This window comes from Balaenoptera borealis (genome assembly GCF_965194805.1).
Source record: "Balaenoptera borealis genome assembly, chromosome: 17".
Taxonomy (NCBI): domain Eukaryota; kingdom Metazoa; phylum Chordata; class Mammalia; order Artiodactyla; family Balaenopteridae; genus Balaenoptera; species Balaenoptera borealis.
The window spans coordinates 9,154,713-9,180,277 of NC_138876.1; the positions used below are offsets into that span (position 1 = coordinate 9,154,713).

Genomic DNA, 25,565 nt, shown 5'->3' on the forward strand with positions numbered 1-25,565 from the left:
TACAGCACAGGGAACTATATTCAATATCCTGTGATAAACCATGATGGAAAGGAATATGAAAAAGAATGTATGTATATGTATAACTGAATCACTTGGCTGTACAGTGGAAATTAACACAACATTGTAAATCAACTATACTTCAGTAAAATTTTTTAAAAAATGAAAAAAAAAGAATTAGGTTTTCCTAAGAGGATGATGATAATTCAAACCAAAGTGGACCAGATTCTCTCCCATTTCTTGCCTAGAAGTCTCAGCAGCTGAGTGAGAACAGGATTTATTTCACTGTTCCTGAACACCCTTAATGCGTCCGCAGACTTTTCATTCACTGTTTCTTCCTGAGAACCTCTCACCTCCCTTAGTCCACCTAGATGGAAGATGAGGCTGGTTCCTTAAAAGGTATGACAAAGGAGAACCATCAAAATGGAGTGCCGATAACCTGAGCCGTATACATATACACATATACATCCGTGTGTCCCGATGTGTATACATTACTGTGTGCATATGGGACTTAAAATTTATCCATACTGTGAGAGAATGCTGCCCTACCCTCCCTTCCCAATTCACAGCCCTCAACTTCTTCAAGCTCTTCCTCATTCTTCTTTAAAAATAAAATCTATTCAGTTCAAGGATGAGAAGAAAAGTAATTAGAAAACAGTATATAAAATCTGGGGAAGAACAATCTCGCGAGCAGAGCTAACACGGTAGCCCCTCTGCCCCGAAACACCTTCATTCTGGCCAAATTTGATTGTTATTTACCCTCCTTTTTTGTTACTGCCTGAAATAGTCACCATTAGAAGTTTACTCAGCTTACCCAGCACTTTTTCCAAAAGCTGCGAATAGGGTTAGAGAATGGAAGCTGTGGGGAAGGGGGTGATACTGCTTAGAAACCCATCGGGAAGTAATGCAGGCATTCAGTAGTAGCAGGTGGAGCATGGGATACGGCGGTAACATGACACTAAACAGGTGAGAAAGTGAACTAGGAGACAAATTTTGCCTCTTACAAAGCTGTGTCTTATTCATGCTGCTTTCTACAGCAAAAAGAAAGTCTTGAAAATCTCTTCTGCAGCTATCACAAGTGGGCAAGCCTAACATTACTACAAAGGTAGTATTTGCAAGTCAAATATTTTAAGAAAATCTTAACAGTTATCAGCCCCATTTCCTACTGGCCATGCCCCCTAAGTTTTATTTGACAGTGTATTGCTAAAAATAGAGGGATTTATAATAATTATCTAAGTTAGACCCTAAGAAGGAATATAAATAGTCCTGAAGAAAACCCGAAGAGGGCTTTTACTAAAAACGAAGCAGAAAAAAAAATCAAGCCCTCTAAGTATCTTAAAGCATTTTAGTTTACTCATTTGTTTCACAGTGATTCAAATGAAGTGTTATTTTGGAATATCAAGTATTATATAATAAAGAATTAAGACAAAGTACCACCTTTCATTTGTGTACAGAAAATTTCAAGTTTCTTTTTTGTAAATTGAAAAATGTTACGAAAATACATGTTCAAAAGACAAGATTTTTCACCAGGGGGCGCTAAAACCTAAAAATCAGATACTATGTAAAATTTTTGAATTTTTAAAATGCATCCTTTCATAGGTATTATAATATCATAAACACTTTTCACTTACATTGGTTTATATGTGAAACTCACCACCTCAACCAAAAATTGGGAAATGCCTATGTGAACAAACTAAACAAAGAAACAGGTTTAGAAACCCCTATCTTCTGGATTATTTTCTGTATTTTAAAAGAAAACGAAATTGTTACAACTTTGAAAAAAAACTGCCATTTTATTTAGCTAATTTTTATACCTTTTTGCCCCATTAACAAGTTAATACCAGCTTCTGAGAACAGGGAACAGTTTTATAAAACATTTTTTGAATATCCTTTAGGGAGAAAAAGAGACTTTAGCAGTGATTGGGAGAAACAGGAAATTTATTATTATAAGATAGTTATAGTTATCCCTATTCTTCTATAAGGCTTTACACTCGTAATAAAGGAATAACATCAGGATCCTAAACGGCCTATAGTATACCAAGGAAAAATTATACTAACAGCATCTCAGACAGAAATAAATCTTATATCTGAAAACTATTAAATTACCCCTCAGCTTTCTTTCTCCAAGTTAAGTAACTTTTACACTTGTTTTTGTTTGTGTAAAGCAACACTGTAGCTTGCATACTTAAAACTAACTAGTTACATTTCTGTATATTCCTTTATTTTAAAAGAAAAGTAAAAATCACAAAACATGCTAAATCTTGACAATCGACTGCCCATGACAACACTCTGAATTTGGGTTAGTTTCTTTCTTTTTAGGTGTATTATGGTAAAGCTCAAACTACATTTACCAGGGTCATTTTGAATTTAATTTTTAACTTTCATATACATGTCAATCTATAGATTGTGTTTGCAGATAAGTATTTGATTCTAGATTACTACCAGGATGTATCTAGAAGAAATGTTTAAAAATGCCCAAATCAGTTGTTATGACAACCTCAGTCAGACAATGATTCCGTAACATACAGTCATTCATTCATTCAATTTATGTATGTATTCATTCAAAAAGTGCTTACTGAGAGCCGGCAACGTGCTCAGCAATATTCAAAGTACTAGTGACACAGCAGTCCTCAAAACAAAACCCTTGCCCTCCTGCAGTTCATCTTCCATAGAGGAGAGAAAACAGACAAGATATGAGAAGACAAAGCTTAACTGGGAGTGGGATGGAAGGGTTGATATTAATAAATAAAAGGTGGCTGAGGGAGGATTCTCACGATAAGATGACATTTGAGCAGAAATCTGAACAAAGTGAGGTAAGGCCGAGAGACCACTGTGCAGTCCAAAGGCCCTGGGGAGAAGTGTGCCTCATGTATTCAAGCAAGCGAGGAGACCCATGTACTAGAGCAGAGTGAAAGGAAGAAGAAATGACAGGATCCAACACTGGGGTATGGTGAGCATTAAAGGGCATTCTGGGTTACAGTAAAGACTTTGCATTTTATTCTGACTGAGTTAGGAAACCACTCTCAATTTTGCTGCTTTAGTCAGTTCTTCTAATAGCAATGAAAAGTTGTACTTCAGGAATAAAGCATATATTTTCCCATCTCATTTGGTGATCATTATGTAATATATAAATACAATATTCATCAATAAATAACTCCAAGACTATAAACCATAAAACAATACATACTCTGTTCGTGTTTCTGGATCACTATCACAGGAGTGACACATGGCACTGAAGCGAGATACAAAAAAATCATAACGTCTATGATAGGACGGTGTGTCTTCTTCAATATTTGCAAATTTGACAAACTAAAAAAATAACAATAAGATGTATTATCACCTTTTTGAAAGTGTGGAACAAACACATTTACTTTCATTCATTATTTGTTACATACATCGACAAGAAATATCCAAGTAAAAAGCAAACGAAATATGAAATATCATAAATGCCACATATATACGAAAGGAAGTTTTTGATAACGAACTTTACAAAATCAAGAATATAGCATTATAAACATCGAATATAACTTTGTGATGCAGTCTCTTTTGAGTGAGCCCACTCTCTCAAGAGCTCTAAAAGCCCTTCTGCATTTCCTGGATGCTGACAGTGTTTCCATGACAACCTCAGTGAGGCCCAAACCTTCAGGGAATTTTATTTCTTAAATCTCGGGTAGGGAATCTTGACAGTTGTTACATAACGCATGAATGAGTAATATTTATACAAATGAGATGGGACAAGAAAAAAGGGCCCTAAACTGAAGAAAACCAACTCAACAGAGAAGAAAAAATACTGAGATGGTAAAATTTATTCTACCTCTTTTCTAAAGATTACAAAAAGAGAGATATCCATATGTTTAGGAAATTTTAAATATCCTACATGAGTCACAGACCTAGCCATATGATTCCTTAGTATGTAATCTTTTTTTCTTATTTGCTTTCTCATTTATTTGGTAATTTATTACTTCTAAAATAGCCTAAAGCTGTCCTGGAAACAAAACTAAAGTAAGCATAGAATAAATTTGAAAAAATAAAATTATGATACTAAAAGTATTTTAAATTAATTTAGCCAGAGCCAAGTCATCTGTTTTAAATGATAATTTCATATGATTCATATTATCTAGAAAAAGACCACAAATACCACACCTGGTAGAGATGAAACTGACATTCATTACCTATTCTGTACCATATTCTGTACTAGGTGTTTTCACATGAGTTCTTATTTAATCATTCCTACAATCCTGTAAAGCATGTGTCATTATCCCCATTTTACAGACAGGAACACTGAAATTCAGAGGTTAAATCGCTTGCCCATAATGACACTGTGAGTAAATGGTGAAACTGGCATTACAGTTCAGGGGTTTGATTCCAATTTTCAAGATTCCCATACTACACACTGACCATATGAAGAGTTTCAGAAAATATTAAGCCAAATATTTGTATTTTTCATAAAAAGAAACTTTGAATGACACCAGGAAATGCTCAAAAATGTAAATGATAAAAACACATACAACTGTATATACAATATGTTCCCCATTTTCTAAAATATATTTTAAAAAGAAATTAAAATATTAAAGGACTACTTCTGGATACTGAAATTACAGGTATCTTTAACTTGTTTACTCTTTCATATTTTCTTACATTTTCCAAATTTGCTACCAAAAATCACATATTAAATTAGAAAAAAATTAATCAGAAATTTTAAAATTTGGCCATTAAAATGTTAAATGTTCTAGAAAATTTTTAGGCAACACTTTATTCTCTTTTCACTTGTTGAAAGTCACAAATACTCAAGTACTATCTGAGTGATCATTTACAGAAGCCTCTCCTATTGCCCTTTGGCATAAAGAACAGGATAAAACATGTGCGGCTATGTTCCAGGGCAATGCATAGAATATTATCTTCCTTCCCAATTTTATGGAAAAGCTCTTCTAATTCCTGTAACTCTGGGAGCTCTCTAACAAATTCTAAACCTATACACCCTGTGCTAAGATAAATCAATAAAAAGAAAGGTATTATCATTATAGACTTCTTATCATACGTAGGAGTGGAAAAAAATGAGACAGTATGGTGCAGAGATTAGGAATGGATTCTGTTAGATGGCTCTGGATTTGGATCCTGGATTTACTAACAAAATATGTGACCTGTGAAATGGAATATTTAACTTACAGGGTTGTTGAGAAGTTCAAATGAGAACCATGAACAAAAGTTAGCACAAGGCCTTGCTACTTTCTCCCCCTCTCAGCTCGGTGCTCTGTGATGACCCAGATAGGTGCAGGAGTGGGAGGGAGGTCCAAAAGGGAGGGGATATATGTATACACATAGCTGATTCACTTCGTTGTACAGCAGAAACTAACACAACATTGTAGAGCAATTATGCTCCAATAAAAAAAAAATTTAAGTGAAGAGCTAGATATGTTTTGAAAGGTACAACAAAAGGCAGCAGCAGTGTGATCTGAGATGTAGTTTCTCACAGTAAGCGCTATTACATTTTCCACCCAATAAGCTCTGTGGTGGGGACTGTCCTGGGCATTACGGACGGCACGTTCAGCAGCGCGCCCAGCATCCTAGATAGCACTAGCACTCCCCCGACCCCAGGTGTGAAAAATCAAAAACGTCTCCAGACACTGCCAAACGTCCAGTGAGGGTTAGTGAGGCGGGAGCACTGTCCCTGGTTGAGAATCACTGCTTTAGTGTAGTGAATGGTTTAAATGACTGGGCCCTATGGACAACTGTCAAAAATAGTTAAAGAAAAGGTTAAGATTAGCAATAGGCTTCAGAAAAGTGAGATGGATCAATTGAATACAAGAGGAAGAAAAAAAGGAAAGTAACCTCTGCTTTTCCTAGATTTTAATCCACAAAAATGACAGTGTATTTATATAACACAAGTTTTGGAGTAGGAAAGGCCTAGCACTGAATCCCTGTTATATAACACTATTATTTCACTATTTATTTCACATAAATAAATATATTTATTATATTTCACTATGTCTTTGGACATGTTATTTAGCTTCAATTCCTCATCTGTAAAATGGGAATAATACTTCTAAGCTTGAAGGGTTTTTGTGAGAATTAAATGACATAATGTATATGAAGTATCTAGCGTATACTATATGGTTTCTTTTAAAAAACATGAACCAATGTTGCAGAGTGTTAACATTGATTACTATTATGTATTATTATTTATAACAATAATTATTATGTATTATCGTTTATTGATATATTAACTACTTAACATTTTTCTTGCCTGAATCTGTGTTTATGCGGGTATGCTATATTATTCTCTATACTTTTCTATATTTGAAATAGTTCACAATTTTAAAAAAGGGTAAACATAAAAAGTACCTAGCACAATTTCTAAAACAAAGGAGAACCTGAATAAATCATGTACTGTTACACTGAGTCAGCATCAGCACAAAGTGGCAAATGTCAACAAATTAAAATAAAATGTACAAAGACCACTAATAAATACAGAAGCACTAAATCAGTACCAGTCATGTTTGACAGTATTTTTTTAATATTCAATTTTCAATGTTAGACAACTTAGCACCACTAAGAAATTAAAATCAGACTTTCAGGGAACAGTATATAAATAATGTTGGTCAAGATAATATAGCATTTCATTTAATACAATTCATTCAAATCAAAGTAGGTAACTGGAGAATTTTGTCTTTTTCCCAAATGAGTCATTAAAGGAATTCTAATGGCATTGCTGGCTTGAAGTAAAGAAACATCTGGAGATATACACTGAAACTCCTTCCCCCACAGCCATTAAAACATTTCCCCTAATATATAGGATGGATAAACAACAAGGTCCTACTGTATAGCACAGGGAACTATAGTCAATATCCTGTGATAAACCGTAATGGAAAAGAATATGAAAAAGAACATATATATATATATATATATATATATATATATATATATATATATATATATGTATCTATAACTCAGTCCTTTGCTGTACAGCAGAAATTAACACAACACTGTAAATCAACTATACTTCAATAAAATTAAAAGAAAAATTTCCCCTAAGCGTTCCCCACCTAAACATAAAGGAAACAGGAGACGCGTAAGCAGCTCTGTTGCCAGAAATGGAGCCTGTCACACCACCTAACTGCACTTGGAAATAGCCAATATTTTCCCTCTGAAACAAATGGACAAAATCATATTAAGGGCTTTTTAATGAGGATTTTATTTACATACTCTTGCTTCAAAAAAAGAAAAACATTATATTACTACCAACAATAACTAACAGTGCCAAACACTGCTCTAAGAACTTTATTTATATTAACTCATATCACACAACAGGAGTACCAAGATCGGTACTATTATTACCCTCATTTCACAGATGAAAAACTAAGGCAAGGAGAGGTTAAGTAACTTGCCCAAGATACACAGCTAGAAAGTGGCATAGGCATAATTCAAAGAAAGGCAGTCGAACCCTAGAATCCATGCTGTCAGTCACCCCCTACACTTCCTAACCACAAAATAGTTATCTATAAACAGTAGCAGGTAGTACATGACTCTGTTATTTGTTGATAAATATCTGGATGGGAACATATAGATTGGTTGAATGCCTGAAAGCTTCCTCAGAGATGAAGTTGGAACCGAAAGACTGAAGGTTATACAATGAAACTAAAGACAAGAGGAGAAAGGTTATCACTGTATTTTATTTTCTTTATTAGATATGCCTTCCCCAACCCCAAACATGTTTAACAAACTATGGTTCTGGATAAAAGAAAATGAATGTTGTTAGCAGAGATAGTTCAGAAGTACTGTAAGAAGGCCTGGGGGGAAAAGAAAAACCTTCTATTTATGGCCAACTGAGTTTCTGTTGTTCCTTATGATTGGTTAACACCCCAGATTTCACAAGCAGCAACAATAAAAGCTAGAGACAAAATGTTCTAATCATCTACCACTGTACTGGTTGTCCAAATGCCCTGACCAGAGCATCTGCTTCTACCAGATAGACACTCTAAGAAGAGTTAATCCAAGTTATGCTAATTAAACTTAAAATTAGAGAATAGTTTTACTCACAGAATTTGTTCCAAGAACTTGAAGCTTTGGTTCCCCTGATTCCAGCAGCTTTGCTACCATATGAAGAAAGCTTTCTACAAATGGCTTGATGCTTTGAGAATGGCAGGCCATAAGAAGTTGGTCCAATGCCTCCATAGCAATTAAAACATACCTAAATATAAGAGAAAAATAATGTCAACACATCTCTAGCTCTCTTAATTCTCCTAATCACTTTCATAGGGATAATTAAAGTAAGTTTATTTAAATGCACAGAACACAGAAAGGCAAATTTAGCAGCTTCTAAGTGAGATCCTAATCTTCACACAACATAAATGATCTTGAGATTATAAAATATTCCTCATATGGAAGTATATAGAAACTATACTATACTACCCCATTTTCTCCTGCTCACCAAAAACTCTTCCAGAGCTTCTTTAACATTACCTTCATGTGAATTTTTTTGTAAACACAGATATTCTCCATTTTCCAGGCTTTTAACCACATTTCTTTGCATCCAACCCAAAAGTTATTATAAGAAATGTGCCTAAATTTCTAACATAATCTATTTGTATTTGTAAATATGAGTACATAAAACAGTATCAGCAATATTATAAGGAAAGGTATCATACATTTTACCATATAATTCATCAGATTTTAAAGCCTGTACTAAAAATTAAAATTCAGACTTTAGATAACTTTGCTTGAACAGTCAACTATAAAAACTACTTGTATCAAGACTCACATTTGTATCAAATGCTCTAAATGGTAACAATGCAGAAGTAGAGAAAGCCAGTATAGCACTTGGAGAAAGGAATACTCTAAGAAACTAGTATCATAAAATGACAATATGGAAAAGTATTTATAAACCAAACTGCAAAGTTACTGCTGTTCAAGCACAGAGAATGGATTGAGATGGTAGACCTTTATTTATAGGTAGATGTACAGCTAGCACAGGTCAAATCAGCATGCGCACATATTCTGAACCTTAAGCCTAACACAGCTCTCTCTGCTTTATTGCTCCTCTGATAGGTAAAACTGGAGCTGTGATAAAAATCAGTTCGTTAACAGAATTTCTGATAGTTTTCAATTTTGAGACTGATTTTTAAATTACAGTACTGCGCTGACAGACTAAGGGAATCAATTTCTACTATTTCCATTAGGGAAGTCTTAAAAATTAATGGATACTTAAACAACTCTGTTAAGTAACATGAGCTTATTCTTAAACCTGACCACCAGGAAAGTAATAAAAGCTACAGCATCTATTTGATATTACACATTTCCTTATATGATATTACAATGTTTTATTCTCCATATGTTATCTTTCCCTGACTAGATGGCAAAATAATTTATAGGATGATTTAGCCTAGGAAGAATTTTCCAAAGATACTATATTAGCAGCAATTAGTTTCCTTACCCAGACCGATGTCTGACAACATCCCTGCTCAACCTTTCTGCCAGGTAAGAACCAATTCGATCCAGTTTCTCTGGAGCAGATACAGCATAAAATGTCAATTTCTCCATATCAGCTTTAACAAGGCCATCCTAAAAATAAAAATAAAAAAAACAAGTGAAATAGGTTATATTTATATCTATATTTTCACGCTTATTTTTTGTATTTCTAAGTGTTGCCTGTGTCACATTTCCCCTTTTTGGATTGGTAATTAATCCATATTTATGCTGAATCTTCCTGGATATAGCCTCTTAAGAGCTAATCACCATTCTGGATATGCAGAATTTTCAAAAAGTTAAATAAATGCCCCATTTAGGAAAAGCATTTAAATATGCTTTCACAAGCAATGGATTATTCTAACACCTTCCTTTACAGAAAAATAGCTCCATTAACTGCATATAGTGCGTAAGGAATAGAATATATTTTAGTAATTATAAGAAAAGGTTTGGTTAATTGTTCCCCTCATTCGAGCACTCTCTGAAGGCAGGACTATGACACGTAGACCTCTGCACTCTGGGAACCTACTGTTGGATGCGTTTTGGATATACCACAAGATTTGCTCGTTTAATAAATTAAAAATAAGAAATGTAGCCAATTGGGTTTATGGTTGCCATATGTATGCAAGGTTCATGTAAATCTTTTCTTTTCCTTAAACCTTATTTTACAGATTGCTACTTAAGTAAATCTTATCTAAATACTTGGCAAAAATAAAGATTCTTTCTGTAACCATTCTCTAATTTACCTGCCACCACTCCCAAGATCAAAAGTGTTCAAAGCTCCCTCACTGCCTGTAAGTTAAAGGGGGTAAAGTAGATGCCTCGTCTGTCATTCACATTCCTCCATAATCTGTGCTCCACCTCATCTTCAGTAATCGTATGTTCCAGATTCCTTAAGAAAATGATCTGAATATTCAGTCTATTAAATGATACTTCTGAAACTTCCAATCAGGAATTGTGTACAATTATCATTCATTACACTTCAATTAGGCTATAGGCACCTTCATTTGAAGGCTCTTGTTCTCAAATGTATCTCTTACTTTACCATGATTTTTCTCTTGCTGGCAACAGAGACTAATCTCTGCTTCTCCAGATGGTGTACATCCTTCAAAGTTCAGCAAATTGCATTTCTTCTGAGAATGCTTCACAGAGATTGCCAACCCATATGATACCTCCTTGATATAAAGGCAGAAACTTTTACCACCTATTTTACTTAACATTTTACTTACTGATTTATGCATTGTGATTTAATATTTAGTATGCTTTCGCTTTATTTCAGTCAAATGGATGGAAAGCTTCTTAAAGGCAGGTACCATATCTTAGAGTTATTTATATGCCATAAATTATCCAGGATATCTCGCAGCCAAAATATTTAATTGGCAGGCCTCCTACAAATAGCTGAATATTTAAATCAGATTTGATTAAAAATGAGGCGTATCTCATAAATTAATATCAAGATAACCAAAAGGTTTCTAGAGTTGGCTACATTTTAAAATAAAGCAACTTCTGGAAATCAAACCCATGTAACATTTTTTTGTTCCTATCCATTTAACGCTAGACTAAAAGAGTCTTGGAAAATTTAAGACAGTGTCAAACAAAATCAATCAAAGACAATTGCTTTGAAACCAGTCGTCTTCCACAATAAAGTAACTTCTATGAAAAATTTAAAAGCACTTAAGTAAAAAGAGAACAAACTCTGCCTGGAATATTCTCCCTTTACTGCTCAATTCTCTTCTGAAAATTGTGTGGCCAACCCTATTTATTCTTTGGATCTTAGCCTAGATTTCATTTCCTTCAGGCCTTTCTTCTCCCAAGCCCAGATTAGATATCATTCCTACCTACTCCAGCAGTACCCTGTACTTATTTCTCTATCACAGCATATTCTTTCACACAATGTTGTAATTGCCAATTTACTTGTCTAGGAGCTTGGTGAGAGCAGAAGACCACGTCTGTATTCACAGCTGTGTTCTTGGCATTTCATACAAATGATCTGACACTAGTTCATAAATTTTTGGTAAGTGAGTATTACTTAAATTGAGGAACTATACAGACTAAAGAACATCATCCGTCCAGCATTCTGAATTTATGCTTAATCTAAGAAAAGAATCTGAAAACAAGACAAGCAAGCATGGATCATTTAAAGGTTAAAAAAAAGGAGAGTAGTATAAAAATAGTAGTGCACATGATGAGATTTGGGAGTAAAAGTAGAGAAATGAAATTAGGGAAACCTTTAGGGAGGTCAGCGGGGGGGGAGGATGGGCCAGCAAAGAGAAGGAGCAGTAGATGCAGATCAAATTACTTTTGGGTCTTCAGGGAAGATGTTGTCCACCAGGCGCTTGTAGCGAGGACGCAAAGCAGAACAGCAGCAACACACTCCTGTTCAAAGAGAATAAAATCACCAAGTACAGAGATTAATCGAACTGTAAACCGACCTAGAAATTCAAGTTTCTGAATATTTATGGGTTCTTTAAAATAAAGGGGTAAAGTTCAAACAGCCAGAAATAGAAAAAGGCATGCAAATTCAATTACTAATGAAGAAGTGAAAAAGTTAAATTTCTCCTCCCCTCCCCAAAGACACCAGGTCAAAATGAACATGCTAATGAATTATTCCAAAGTTTCAAACCAAACTGTTCAAACTGTTTTGGGGCGCGTGTGTGTGTACACGCATGCACGCACATCCACGTAAAACCCACCCAATTCATCCTCTAAAGCATATACACAACTGGTACCCCACCTTGCCTCCTTTCTGGTCTCACTTCCTACTACTCTCTGCAGCCCCCACCCCTACCTTTACCTCCCTCACCCTCACTTTTCCTGCCCAGCCCAATCCACTCAGCTCCAGCTACAATGGTCTTAAAATGGCAGTTCGCTCCTAGTGTAGCTGGTGAAAACAGGTAACACCTGTATCTATATGATGCATCATACAAAGGAACCACAATAGTTAGGGAGAACCAACATCGAGGGAAAGTCCAGGAATTTCAAAAAATGCTCAAAGGCTGCTCTATACATTTTCAGTTGTTGGCATCTTGGAAAGAGTCAAGGATTTGGATTAGAAGACCTCGGTTCATTCCAATTCTTTCACTTAAATGGCTACATGACCTTGGGTAAGGCACATCAGCTCTCTGGAAAGAACTATGTAGGTAAGAGGGATCCATTTTCTTGTACTACAAACTAATAACTTAATGGGAATGTTGGTCTTGAGCCATTATAAAATTCTTCCCATGATTTATGAAACTGGGGTATGTGTGTCTGTGTGTAAGTGTGCACTTGTATGTATTTAGAAACCAAAATATGGTATGAGAGAACACTTAAGATAGAAGTTAAGAGAACTCAGACTTAAGCAGACTTCTATGATCTTATTGAGTAATGTTATTCCACAGACAACTTCTCCAGACCTCACTCTGCTCATGAAGTATACATGACTCATGCATGCAGTCATATATCACATCAAGTAAGTGCCCAACAGGCCAAAACATACAAGACTGAGTCCAGATTTGTCGTAGCATGGAGCCATTATATTGATAAAAACAAGACAGAATTAAGACATGTACAGCATCTTTAGTCATCATAAAGCAGTGTGCATACATTATTTAACATTTCCAGCAAATTAGTTAGGTATTATTATCATTACTACTTTACAAGAGTGGAAACTGTAGCAGAACTGACCAAGTAACTTACTCAACAGCAATGGCTGGGTGAGAATCCAATGTCTAACTCTGAAACCTCATGCTCTTTCCACAAACCCATAGACATTAGTGGTCAAATCAATCAAGATCCAAATATTTCATCTGCACCTGCTATGTCCCTAGCCACCATCTGTGGCTAGATGCCACAGATACAAGAAAGTATAAGAGACAAGATCCCTGCCCTTGAGAAGTTCATAAACTTGTTATTAAAAAACAAACAGTGAATAATTCAGCAATATATACACAGGCACTACATGCTGATAATGCGAAATGTTATACATTGTTCAGGATGTTTTCTACTTTAATAGAAGAAAAAATTCCAAAGAGTCCATTAGGGAATTTTTTTCAGACTAACACCAAAATACCTGAACTCTTTTTAAAGTCCAAAAGCAAAACACAGGCCTGATTGCTAGAAAGAAAAACAAGGGTAAAACCCAAGTAAGCAAAAGTCATATTTCTGTGTCAACTATACCTAATATAAAAATACTTCAGATGAATATTAATACACTGAAATAAATTAAAATCAAATATGTATCAAGTGATTAACTTACACAGGGCACTGAGCTAGGTACTGCAATGATGAAAGAAGCTTATAACCTGATAAGAAGATTAGGAATGAATACTTTGCTATCACTAACACAAGGCCAAATATAGTAAATTCAAATTGCTATTATGGCAAAGAGAGAACGGAACTGAAAAACAAGTCCCAAAGCTTCAAGTTTCCTGTCAGAATGGTAAATTATGTAATTTTCAGTAAGTAAGAAAGAATTCTTAATAAGGTATTACATCTCACATTGACACTTTCTGATATTATACACTGCTTTTAGTTTAAAGAGGCTTCCAAAAATGGGGACTTGGAATACACATAATATCCAGTTCCCACTTTCAGGAAGCTTGGGTGTACCGGAAGAGACAGATAAGTAAAAAGACAAAATGCCCAATAGGTAGCATGGGGTTAAAGGGCAGGGGCTCTGGGGTCACACAGACTGTGGTGAACCCAAGGTCTCTCACTGTCCAGCTAGGTAGGCACGTTACCTTCTCTTATTTTACCTACGTTTCCTTATCAGTTAAATGGGTGTAATAACGCCTTCTTCATATTTATTGGGAAAATGAAATAAAACTATATGTAAAGTTCTTATTAAGGGTGTAATACACAGTAGCATTCAATAAAATGGTAGTTATTACTAGTAACGCTGTAAGTGCTCACAATCAGGGTAAGCAGAGGTGCTTGAGGGCCCTTGAGATAGTATTGCCAACAACGTGAAGACCTTTGCTGTGAATTAATCATCTAAAAATCCAACAAATTTTATATGTGGTTCACAACAAGCCTTCAGTAACAAGAGGAGAACCAGTGGGGTAACCGCTCTTTTCTGAACGTGATGTGTGCAGCACTACACTAGGTGCTTTACAGCATCACTCATTTACTCCTACGGCAGCTCTCTGAGGTGCTATTTCCAGCTTTGTGTGATAAACGAGGAAACAGAGGCTAAGGGAGGCCCATCTGTCCCACATCATACAGCTGGTAAGGAGAGGAGCTGAGATTCCAACCAGATCTGATGACTTTAAAGGGTAACTGCCACTCTGAATCCAAGCACCAGACAATTTCCAAATTACTTTAAACATTTTAGCTCTCCACAGACCATTACCATGAACATGACTGCAGGAATGAGTCTGGCTAACAGATGAGGAATGCACTGCCATGGAGGGAAATAAACAATCACAGTGAGCTTCTCCAGGAGGTTCAAAACGAAACAAAACAAAAACAACTTCTTGACCACTTACTATGCATGAAAACTTACCAACTATAGAGAAGACAGATGAAACTAGATTTGAAAGCTTCAATTTACTAAGGTTTCTATAAAATGATAACATACTGAAGGTAATACAAGGTGAAAGTGAGTGGTAACAATAATCACAAAAGAAATAACTCTATTTTAAATAAGACAATTCTGTACTTATAAGCACAAGAACAAGTAAAATAAAATCACTGGACCTACTCAGGCACAGAAATGTGGTTGACTCCCTTGTTGAAGTCAGTTCATAAGGCTTTTCGAGTTCAGCTGCAGGTACCTGCACATAGTCCTTCATGTTGTAAGAGACGATTTTCTAGCTGATCTTCCTGCTCTTAGATCCTTTTACCTACTGTCCAGGAAGTGCCTAGCTCACTTTACTTGTAATTAATTAGCAGAAGGTACTAATACACTGTAACTTATCTAACGTGCTGACATCAAATATAAAGCTATGGAGAACTTGATAATATCCCTATCAAATTCTGCTGACAAGGCCAAACAGCTTAAACAAGATACTATTATTGTATTGCTAGTTTACTAAATATAGATTTTTGTATAGTTTGAATAAGAACATAAACTTATATTTTTTTTCTTGAAGCATCCCTTTAATTCCTTCTCATCCTAGCTTCTGATCCCTTCCAACTAACTCCTCACTTTTCAACTGCTTCCCAACCTCGTCTTTTCCAAAGGAAAAAGAGGCTAAGCATATCACAAGAAAGCCTCAAGCAACTGGCAGGTCTAAGCAATATGAATTCTTCCTTTAAATTTAATTCTAACACATAAAGGAGAAGGTAACTCACTATTCTCCTCCTGTAGCATATGGAATTTAGAACCCTACGTATGATACAGCAGGAGGAGAAACAGGAAGTCTCGAGTAGGTAACGAAACTATGGGAAAATGGAACTGGGGCATAGCTGGAAAGAAAAATTATGACCAAAAAAAAAGTGCCAAGCTGCATATGACAGTGGTGTGCAGACAGGCTCATGGGGCAATCTGTTCAATAATGCTCTCTGAGCCTTAGTCAGGAAACAGAAAAATCCTACCAATCTCTCAGGGTTAGGAGTACTAAATCAATATAAAAATTGCCTAGAATATAGAAGCCACTTTAAGAACATTATATATATATAATAATATATATAATCTTTTGGTAAATTTGTTTTTTGGTAAATTTTGCCCTCCTAAATTAACCATTTCTTCTTTAAAGACACCCAAGACATCATGTGGATTCACCAGTGTCTCCTAGTCCTCACCTCAGGCAGGAGTGAAATGTATCGACCTCTATCATCCTCCTTCTTTGATGGTGAGGTGTTAGAAATAATTTCCAACCCGTCCTGATCCAACAGGCATTCACAGAAGGATTTGAGTAGCTGCACAGAAAACCTCATGGCTGAGCTGATAGAAGCCATGGATCGGATCGGGTACATGGGCACACAGGGGTGCTGGGAGAATTCTGCTTAATGGGGCCAGTAATCTAAGTGGCTGGTCCACCAGTGAGTACTCCTAGTTTGTGATGACATTTGCTTTCCTATGCAGCTTTGTAAGTCTGGGGGTTTGGATAATTAATTAAGACCCCTTTTAAAATAAGTTACTTATGCTTTCAACTAACTATATTACCAATGATAATTTAAACCTAACTGGAAATAGTAATATCTCCATTATTAAATTATTAATAATTAAACTATTAATGTCTATTATTAAACACCATCATGGTACTGAGTACTTGGGAAAAAGCTACCCTCTAAAACAAAAATAATAAGTTACTGTCACTGAAGTTGAAGAATGTTTAGATCTTATGATGGGAACCAACTGTATGATTTTGAATTAGGTTTGTCTCATGATCTATTAAAGGAGAAATTAACAGTATCTATACCTTCTACAAAACAATTATATTATCTCTGTTAATTCTAACATGTAATGCATTAGGAATTCTCTGGCATATTTAGGGCTTACTAGGTGTCATACTTTCAAATGGGAATGGCTATGATTACTGGATTTTGGTCTTTATGATATTTCTATCATTGTGTCTATAACAAATTATTGTACTTATTTATACACATGTCTGTCTTTCCCCCCAGAAAATGAGTCACTCCAACATAAAGCCCATACGTTTTGTTCATTGTTGTGCATGTCTGGAATATAGCAGACATTCACAAAAAATGTTCCTTCACTAAATGAATGTGGACCCAAAGTTCACTGATAAACAAAATGAATTTAATATCTATCGATATGTGGTATAAAAATCAAAATGATAAAGTACACTGCCCACTACAAAATACTAAATAAATGCCAGAACAATATAATTTCTCCAACGAATAGCTGACAATGTCAAACGAATCACTTTGAACAATTCATGTTTTATTTTTAGGCCTAGTGGAAGCTATCAGTAATCAAGGTGAAAAGAGACAGCGTGTTTTTCTATTAGAAGATTTAAAAAATTCATTACTTCAAGACCTCGAGCTCTATGGTATCCAAAGCCCTTTAAAAGAGTCTGCATCACATATAGTCTCTTCAAGGTTAAAATTAAAAGTCAAGTTATTCATTCAGTTAGTGTCAGAACAAGACATTCACTTCATACAATTAAAAGATTTAGCAATATTACAGTCCCACTCACACATATCCCTCCCAAGTACCAAACATGTAATATGTAGATTTACATATACCATACACACACATATAGACACCATATATAAAGCCTGTAATACGGCTGTTCTTCCTGCACTTCAACACATGTACAAGACACTGTGTTAAGAGCCACAGGGGATCAAAAAGGTAACTATCTACTTGAAAAGACAAAGGTTTAAAAATTGAAATCTAAAACAAGATTTGGACAACACTGGAGGACAAGGGACATCTAATGTCAAATGGACCACATGGCCATAGGGCCACAGAAGTTGAGAGAAGAGAGAAAGCACTCCCAGGTCAAATGAAGGGAGGTTTTGTGAAGGACATGGGATTTGAGCTGAGGGCTCCCCCTGCAGAACAAGTAGACTGAACTATAAGGATACACTGAAGACAGTGGAGGATGATTACAGGCAGGTGGGACAGTGCAAGTTTCACTATGGAGGACGGCGCATGGAAAACCCAAAATGCGTTTTCTAATGACCCAAAGCTTAGAAAGGAAGGAACGTAGAAGGTGGCACAAAGGAAGCATCAAAAGGGTTTGGTGACTAATTAGATAGGGGTCAAAGTAAAATGGGAACAAAATAGTCTTATCTTTAGGAAAGTGTTCCTTTTGAAAGGATTCTAATCCATTAGAGGAGTATTTTATTACATGATTCTTTCCACATGTAATTCTATACGTTCTCTCCTTTCATTCTCAATTTCACTACTTGTTCTTTATTCCCAGGCACATAAACTTCATGGAAAAGAGGACAACAAAGGCAGTAAATGGAATTAAAGCTCCAATTCTTTTTTAAAAGGTGGTCTTCCCACTGCATTGTAATACTTGCCTCTACAAAAGGCATAACATAGACAAAACTCTGCACACTTCACAAAACTACTCTGAGATACTCTCTGTAGGGAAAAAACAGCTTTTTGCTGCGTCAACTAGTGATCAGTCTGTACTCAACACATTTTTCCCCCACTATCACAATTTTAAAGGAAAAAAATATATTAGGCATTGTCCTACTTACAGTCAATTTACAGATTTATACCTAGACTTTACAGTATACTATCATACTTAACTGAAAAAAAAAAAATATTACTCAGTAGAGTTACCCAAGGACAAGAGCAATAAAATACAGAATAATCATGGTTTTTAGAAAATCTAATCCTGCAAGATTGCATTTGAAAACCTTTTGGAATCCTCATATGGAAAAAAAAAATACCACAAACATTAAAATAAGGAAATACAATTCTCTATTGATTTCATCTGATGTTGGCTTAGTTTGCAAAACAAATAAGAAAGGATCCACTGGATGATACAGAAACCAGAGCTGCAACCAGGAAAAAAAAAGTACTCACACCTCTGTCCCCACCACCATTAGGACATAGTGTATGGTTCATCCCTACTTCTAAGACCATATGGCCAGACTCTGCGTGCCACAGACCTTCTTCAAGTGCGCTCAGGGGTGGTCCTGGAAGGGAGTACACAGCGCTCCGGTGTCCCCATCTCCGGAGGTAAGAAATTAGATGAGGCAGAACTGAAAACTGAAATAGTATGTGATTCCCTTTTTTGTTTAATAGATAAAATACTGACTAAAGGTCCTCCATGATAATGTCAGTAGTACTGTTAAGAATTACAAAAGGAATCACATTTTCTCCATATGTAATTGTTTAAAAAAGCATGTGAACAACAACTTTCCCCTTGAATCCACACCATGGTACTGACTATTATATTGATAATTATTTTGCACAATTAATATGTTTGGGGGGAAGAGAGAATTATGTAATGGTCAAAGATAAATTTAAGGATTATGATTAAGATAGAGGAACAAGGGCATAAGGCAAATCAGACTATGTAGAATTTATAATGTAACTGAGAAGGTAAAATACTAAAGCACAAATGTGTTTTAAGAGTCCTATTTAAAACACAGTCTAACAAAAACTCTAGCTGACAAAAAACCCTTTATCTTCAAAAGGAGATTTAATACCCAGCTAGGGAAACAGTTGGCAAAGTAATTGAGGGCTCTGACAGTTTCCATCTCTGTAGTATATTTCAACAAACCAATCTTTGGAGCTTTGTACAAAAACTTATTTTCCACTTCTCAGAGCAAATCTTGGTAAATATGTAATATGACAAAGCTAGCCAAAGAGTACAGGAGTATCTTACGTTAAGAAGAAAATGTGTTCTTCAAAGATAAACAAAAACTGAGATCAGTGTATATCTAAATTCCTTTACTATGAAAAAGAACAAAAGAAACTGAACTTACAACTTTCCCTTTAGTTAGAACTTCTTGTAAAGAACCCTTAACATGAACAAATGTTCATGGAACACCATGGAATATTGTTTTTTTATGTGTTCTTGAAAATTGTTTTTCTTATATCAATGCCTAGACATAAGCTAATGGCCCAAGAATTCTCTCTCACCCATTTAGAATCCATTTTGAAAGGGCAAAATTTTCTTGAGACAGCCAAAACCTTCTATTGTATAGTTCAAAAATAAGATTAAAATAAGTTAAAAATTCCACATTTAAAAAACACAAAAATTCTCAATAAAAATAAAGATGCTACTAGTCTTACCTGTTAGAGGACAACAAAACTTCAGGGTCTATGAATCCTCACATTAGAAATCAAAATACAGAAAGAGCCACTAACATTAACACAGCAAAGACAAACTTGCAGAGCCTCAGAAGGACCTCTGTGGATAAGTAAAGGCAGGAACTCCATTTGCAAATCACTGATTCAGATGGTTCTGAGGCCCAGGGATGCTTAGTAATTTAGCATCTCTAGAGTGACTTCAGGATGCTATTAATAATTATGCCAGGACCAGTGATATAAATCTTGGCAGTCACAGGCAACCTAGGACCTAGGATTATCCTAATTCTCTTAGACGGAGTATTGGGACATGTCTAAAGGCATCAAACAAAGTAGACAAGTTTTCAGTTACAGCTACAAAATGAGGAAAAGCAGCAATAATCCAGCCAAGGAAGATAAAGAAAAAGGTAAGGAAAAAAAAAAAAAAGAAACATAGAACATTGGTTAAAAAAATAATAATAACTTAAGAGTTTACCTGGCTTTAATTTTTCTGGTATATAATAACTATAATCGTAATATATCAAATGATGTAATAATTTTTTGTTATTAACTGGTAAAGTCCCTGCACATCTGTAATTAATGTTCTATAAAATGCCTACTACAGTCAAGGTATGAAGCTAGGGACTGTGATGGGATGTGTGAATAAGTCACAAAACGGGTTCCTAACATGAAGACCTTTAAATTATAACAAAATTGTTTTTTGTTTTTTTTTAGATTCCATATATATGTGTTAGCATACGGTATTTGTTTTTCTCTTCCTCGGGGCAGGACAAGAATAAAGATGCAGACGTACAGAATGGACTTGAGGACACAGGGATGGGGAAGGGTAAGCTGGGACAAAGTGAGAGAGTGGCATGAACATATATACACTACCAAATGTAAAATAGATAGCTAGTGGGAAGCAGCCGCATAGCACAGGGAGATCAGCTCCGTGCTTTGTGACCACCTACAGGGGTGGGATAGGGAGGGTGGGAGGGAGGGAGACGCAAGAGGGAGGAGATATGGGGATATATGTATATGTATAGCTGATTCACTTTGTTATAAAGCAGAAACTAACACACAATTGTAAAACAATTATACTCCAATAAAGACGTTAAAAAAATTTTTTTTTAAATCAAGCAACAACAAAAAATACTAACAAAATTGTAAGAAATCAATACTACAGAAAACAAGATGATTATTCCTTTACTAAAAACGAAAGGCACATGCAAACAAAACCATAATGGCAAGTAACCAAATTCACCCTCAATCTCCGGGTAGAATTATATTTTTCTAATTATGCTGATTTTTCTACCATACTCTTAACAAACATTATCTCTAGGGAACAATTAGAACACTCTCAACTTCCCTAACTAAAACAACACTCTCAACTCTTCTGCTTTTAAGATGTGAATGTGTTTATTACTCTCTTATGATAAAAGGTTACCTCATAAGAAATCCTACCTAAGTAAACTGTGTTTCCATAGTACAATGCTTTCCTTAGGGTTCTATGAGCCATCTGAAAAACAATCTCCTGGAATATATGTTTTTAACTGAATACTCCCTGGCCCCAGCCAGGACCTTCTGAGTCAGTCTCTAGAGATGGGATACCAGAATTCCTATTTCTAGAAATAACCCCCGCTTCCTACTATGACCATTCAAGTTCTCAAGAACCACTCCCCTTGCATAATGATTTAAAGAACTACGTATATGATTTTTTCTTATTGTGTACTTGAGGTACGCAGGACATTGTACTTACTACCTAACTTACGCAATGGATAAAAAATGATAATACCGGCGGCATCTTAAGTTAATCTAATACATTACAATAAATGAATCATATAAAGCACCATTTATGAGACCAAATGAATGACAGAGATGACAAATACTAGGGCATTTGGAAACAACGTCACAGAAGATACTGACCTGACAGAACTTCACTGCCAACAGTGCACTGGTATTCGTGGCTGAGGTCCCTAGAACTTCCCCATCACTGTGAGATGCCACCACCATACCTCCCTGTGGACTAGATTTTCTAAACAACTTACGTTAAGTGAATACTTGGCAGACCCATGCTGGAGATAAATCAGGGTGAGGCACTAAATGGCCTTTAAAATCCTAAATCAAGTACTGGAGCAAAGGAAAACAAATTATCATGGTCAGACTTCGCACATGATTTTCTAAAATATGACCAGAACTTTGAAATTTCCCCTTTTCCTAAAAGACTGCTCTGGTATGCTTCTCTGTATTTCATGCCACTTTGTCCTTAAAATTATCAGTCCTTGGAATTTATTTTACATGCAATAGCTAAGGAATGAGCTCTACAGTTTGGAAAAATTGTTCTATTCTCCTGACCTACCTTTCCTAGAGAAAATTTCTATTATAAGGAGGAAGAGTGACTTATTTTACTGGTGAGTCTGGACAAAGGAACTGAGCATGCCTTGAAACATAAGCTCCAGATATATATCCTTAGCACTTACGCAATGCCCAGCACATAGGGAGAGTGCATATCTATTTGTTGAATGAATGAACAGTGCACTCTCAAACGTTTCTCTTTCAAATCTGCCTTCTGCAAGTCACTCTTTCTGCCTCTACGTGATCGGTATATTTGGTCCTGGAAGGCTGTCTCTACGTGGCCACTAGGGGGTTACCCAGAAGTCTAACTCAGAGTGTCCTCCTTGCAGAAGGCTGGTAAGTGCATTTGCTCTGCCAACCTGGAATGTCCCTTAGACACATCGTTGGAAAGTCTAGATTTGGATGGAAAGTAAGTGGGAAGCCTGATGATAGACAAAAGTCAAACCATATTTTCTGACCCAGCTTTACTAGTAATAAAGCTCATATTTTGACTTTTATCAGCCTGATATTTATACTTCTCTCAATTGGGTCCAAATTCAGAGGGGAACAAGGGTGCAACTGCTACAGTCTTAAAATCAACAGAAATATATCTAACTGGAAAAAACACATACACAATCACATTAATTCTTTCAGCAAGGTTTTCATGAGACCTGCCATGCCCCAGACACTAGGCTAAATGCAGGGAAGACAAATACAGGTCACAGTCCCTGGCCTTCAGGAGCTCATAGTCTGATAAGAGAAGATAATCACATACAAAGAGAATTATAACTCTATGTGACAACAGCTATGACAGAAGAGATTGCTATAGGAGAACAGTAGTGCAGCCCGAACCTTCCTGCAAGAAGTAATAACTAAACTAAGTCTTGAAGAAGAAGTAGGAATTCAGCAAAGGGGGGAGGATTATCATTCTAGGTGGAGAGAGCCACATGTTAAGAACAAGAGTGTCGTTTTAATTTGCAAACAAACATAAAGTTCTGCAATATGAGAGAAATGGCTAGACAAACTTGTAGGAAGCAGACTTGGAAACCAACTGAACTTAGAAGGTACAAAGAGGGAGGAGTCAAAAGGAACAGACAGGGTAGTTTGGACAAGTGGTTGGATGGTGGTGTCCAATAAGGAACAGAGGAAGACAAATTTGGGGGTAGGAGGAAGTATCAAAAAGAGAATAAACGGAGCTGGAGGAATCAGACTCCCTGATTTCAGACTATACTACAAAGCTACAGTAATCAAGACAATATGGTACTGGCACAGAAAATGAAATACAGATCAATGGAACAGGATAGAAAGCCCAGAGTTAAACCCATGCACATATGGTCACCTTATCTTTGATAAAGGAGGCAAGAGTTTACAAAGGAGAAAAGACAGCCTCTTCAATAAGTGGTGCTGGGAAAACTGGACAGCTACATGTAAAAGAATGAAGTTGGAACACTCCCTAACACCATACACAAAAATAAACTCAAAATGGATTAAAGACCTAAATGTAAGATTGGACACTATAAACTCTTAGAGGAAAACATAAGAAGAACACTCTTCGAAATAAATCACAGCAAGTTCTTTTTTGACCCACCTCCTAGAGTAATGGAAATAAAAACAAAAATAAACAAATGGAACCTAATGAAACTTCAAAGCTTTTGCACAGCCAAGGAAACTATAAAGAAGACGAAAAGACAACACTCAGAATGGGAGAAAATATTTGCAAACGAATCAATGGACAAAGGATTAATCTTCAAAATATATAAACAGCTCATTCAGCTCAATATCAAAAAAACAAACAACCCAATCCAAAAATGGGCAGAAGACCTAAATAGACATTTCTCCAAAGAAGACATACAGATGGCCAAGAGGCACATGAAAAGATGCTCAACATCACTAATTATTAGAGAAATGCAAATCTGAACTACAATGAGGTATCACTTCACACTGGTTAGAATGGGCATCATCAGAAAATCTACAAACAACAAATTCTGGAGAGGGTGTGGAGAAAAGGGAACCCTCTTGCAATGTTGGTGGGAATGTAAATTGACCCAGAGAAAAGCATAATTCAAAAAGACACATGCACCCCAATGGTCACTGCAGCACTATTTACAATAGCCAGGTCATGGAAGCAACCTAAATGCCCATCGACAGACGAATGGATAAAGAAGATGTGGTACATATACACAATGGAATATTACTCAGCCATAAAAAGGAATGAAATTGGGTCATTTGTAGAGACTTGGATGCATCTAGACTGTCATACAGAGTGAAGTCAGAAAGAGAAAAACAAATACTGTATATTAACGCATATATGTGGAACCTAGAAAAATGGTACAGATGAACTGGTTTGCAGAGCAGAAATTGAGACACAGAAGTAGAAAAAGAAACGTATGGACACCAAGGGGGGAAAGCGGCGGGGGGGCGGGGGTGGTGGTGTGAGGAATTGGGTGATTGGGATTGACATGTATACAATGATGTTTATAAAATGGATGACTAATAAGAAGAAAATAATAAAAAATAAATAAATAAAGTTCAAACCTTGACTCACAATAAAAGCCTTCTATTTCTCCTCAGAAGCTGTCTGACTGTGACATTTCCAATTTGTGAAAGTTAAAAAACAAAAAACAAAAAAAAACCTGACATTTTCCAAATGCCTTTGAAAAAGACTGTGAAGTTTATATAAGGCAAAGTTAACACAGAAAGAATATGACTACAAGACATTTTATTGTATGTCAGAAATATATGGAGAATATAATGGAATATAATGGAAAAGGTTATTAAAATAGTATCCATGATTAGACAAATTATCAGATAGTTCATTCAGAGCATACCTACAAAAACCCAAATCACTTATTTTACAAAATGTATATGACAAATTTAATAGTTTATTTTAGCTACACACACACACATTTATTTAAAGATTTAAAAAGTGAAGTCAGTTACACTTTACCAAAATAAAGATCTCCCCAATTTATTTACACTTCATTGTTAGGCTGGTTTTGGAGATGAACCTGGGCACAGTCTCTAACTTTTCAGCCTTACTTCCCAGATAAAAACTGTGAATATTCACAGCTCTTAAATCAAGCCCCAAACCTATTCATCCCCATGCACCTGCTCACACCAT

The 25,565-nt window shown here is 35.8% G+C and overlaps 1 protein-coding gene across 3 annotated transcripts in view; it reads right to left on the reverse strand.

Annotated features, from left to right (window-relative positions):
• EFR3A (EFR3 homolog A) overlaps positions 1–25,565 on the reverse strand; it is an 89,128-nt gene that overhangs the window by 48,481 nt on the left and 15,082 nt on the right. For 2 of the 3 annotated variants that reach the window (XM_082363768.1, XM_082363770.1), the window contains 4 exons: positions 11,759–11,835; positions 9,428–9,555; positions 8,035–8,185; positions 3,185–3,306 (listed from right to left, as the gene is read on the reverse strand). In XM_082363768.1, the coding sequence (XP_082219894.1) occupies positions 3,185–3,306; positions 8,035–8,185; positions 9,428–9,555; positions 11,759–11,835 (478 nt within the window). Of the gene's footprint in view, positions 1–3,184; positions 3,307–8,034; positions 8,186–9,427; positions 9,556–11,687; positions 11,836–25,565 lie in introns of those variants that run through there. The other variant, XM_082363769.1, reaches the window with a different exon arrangement.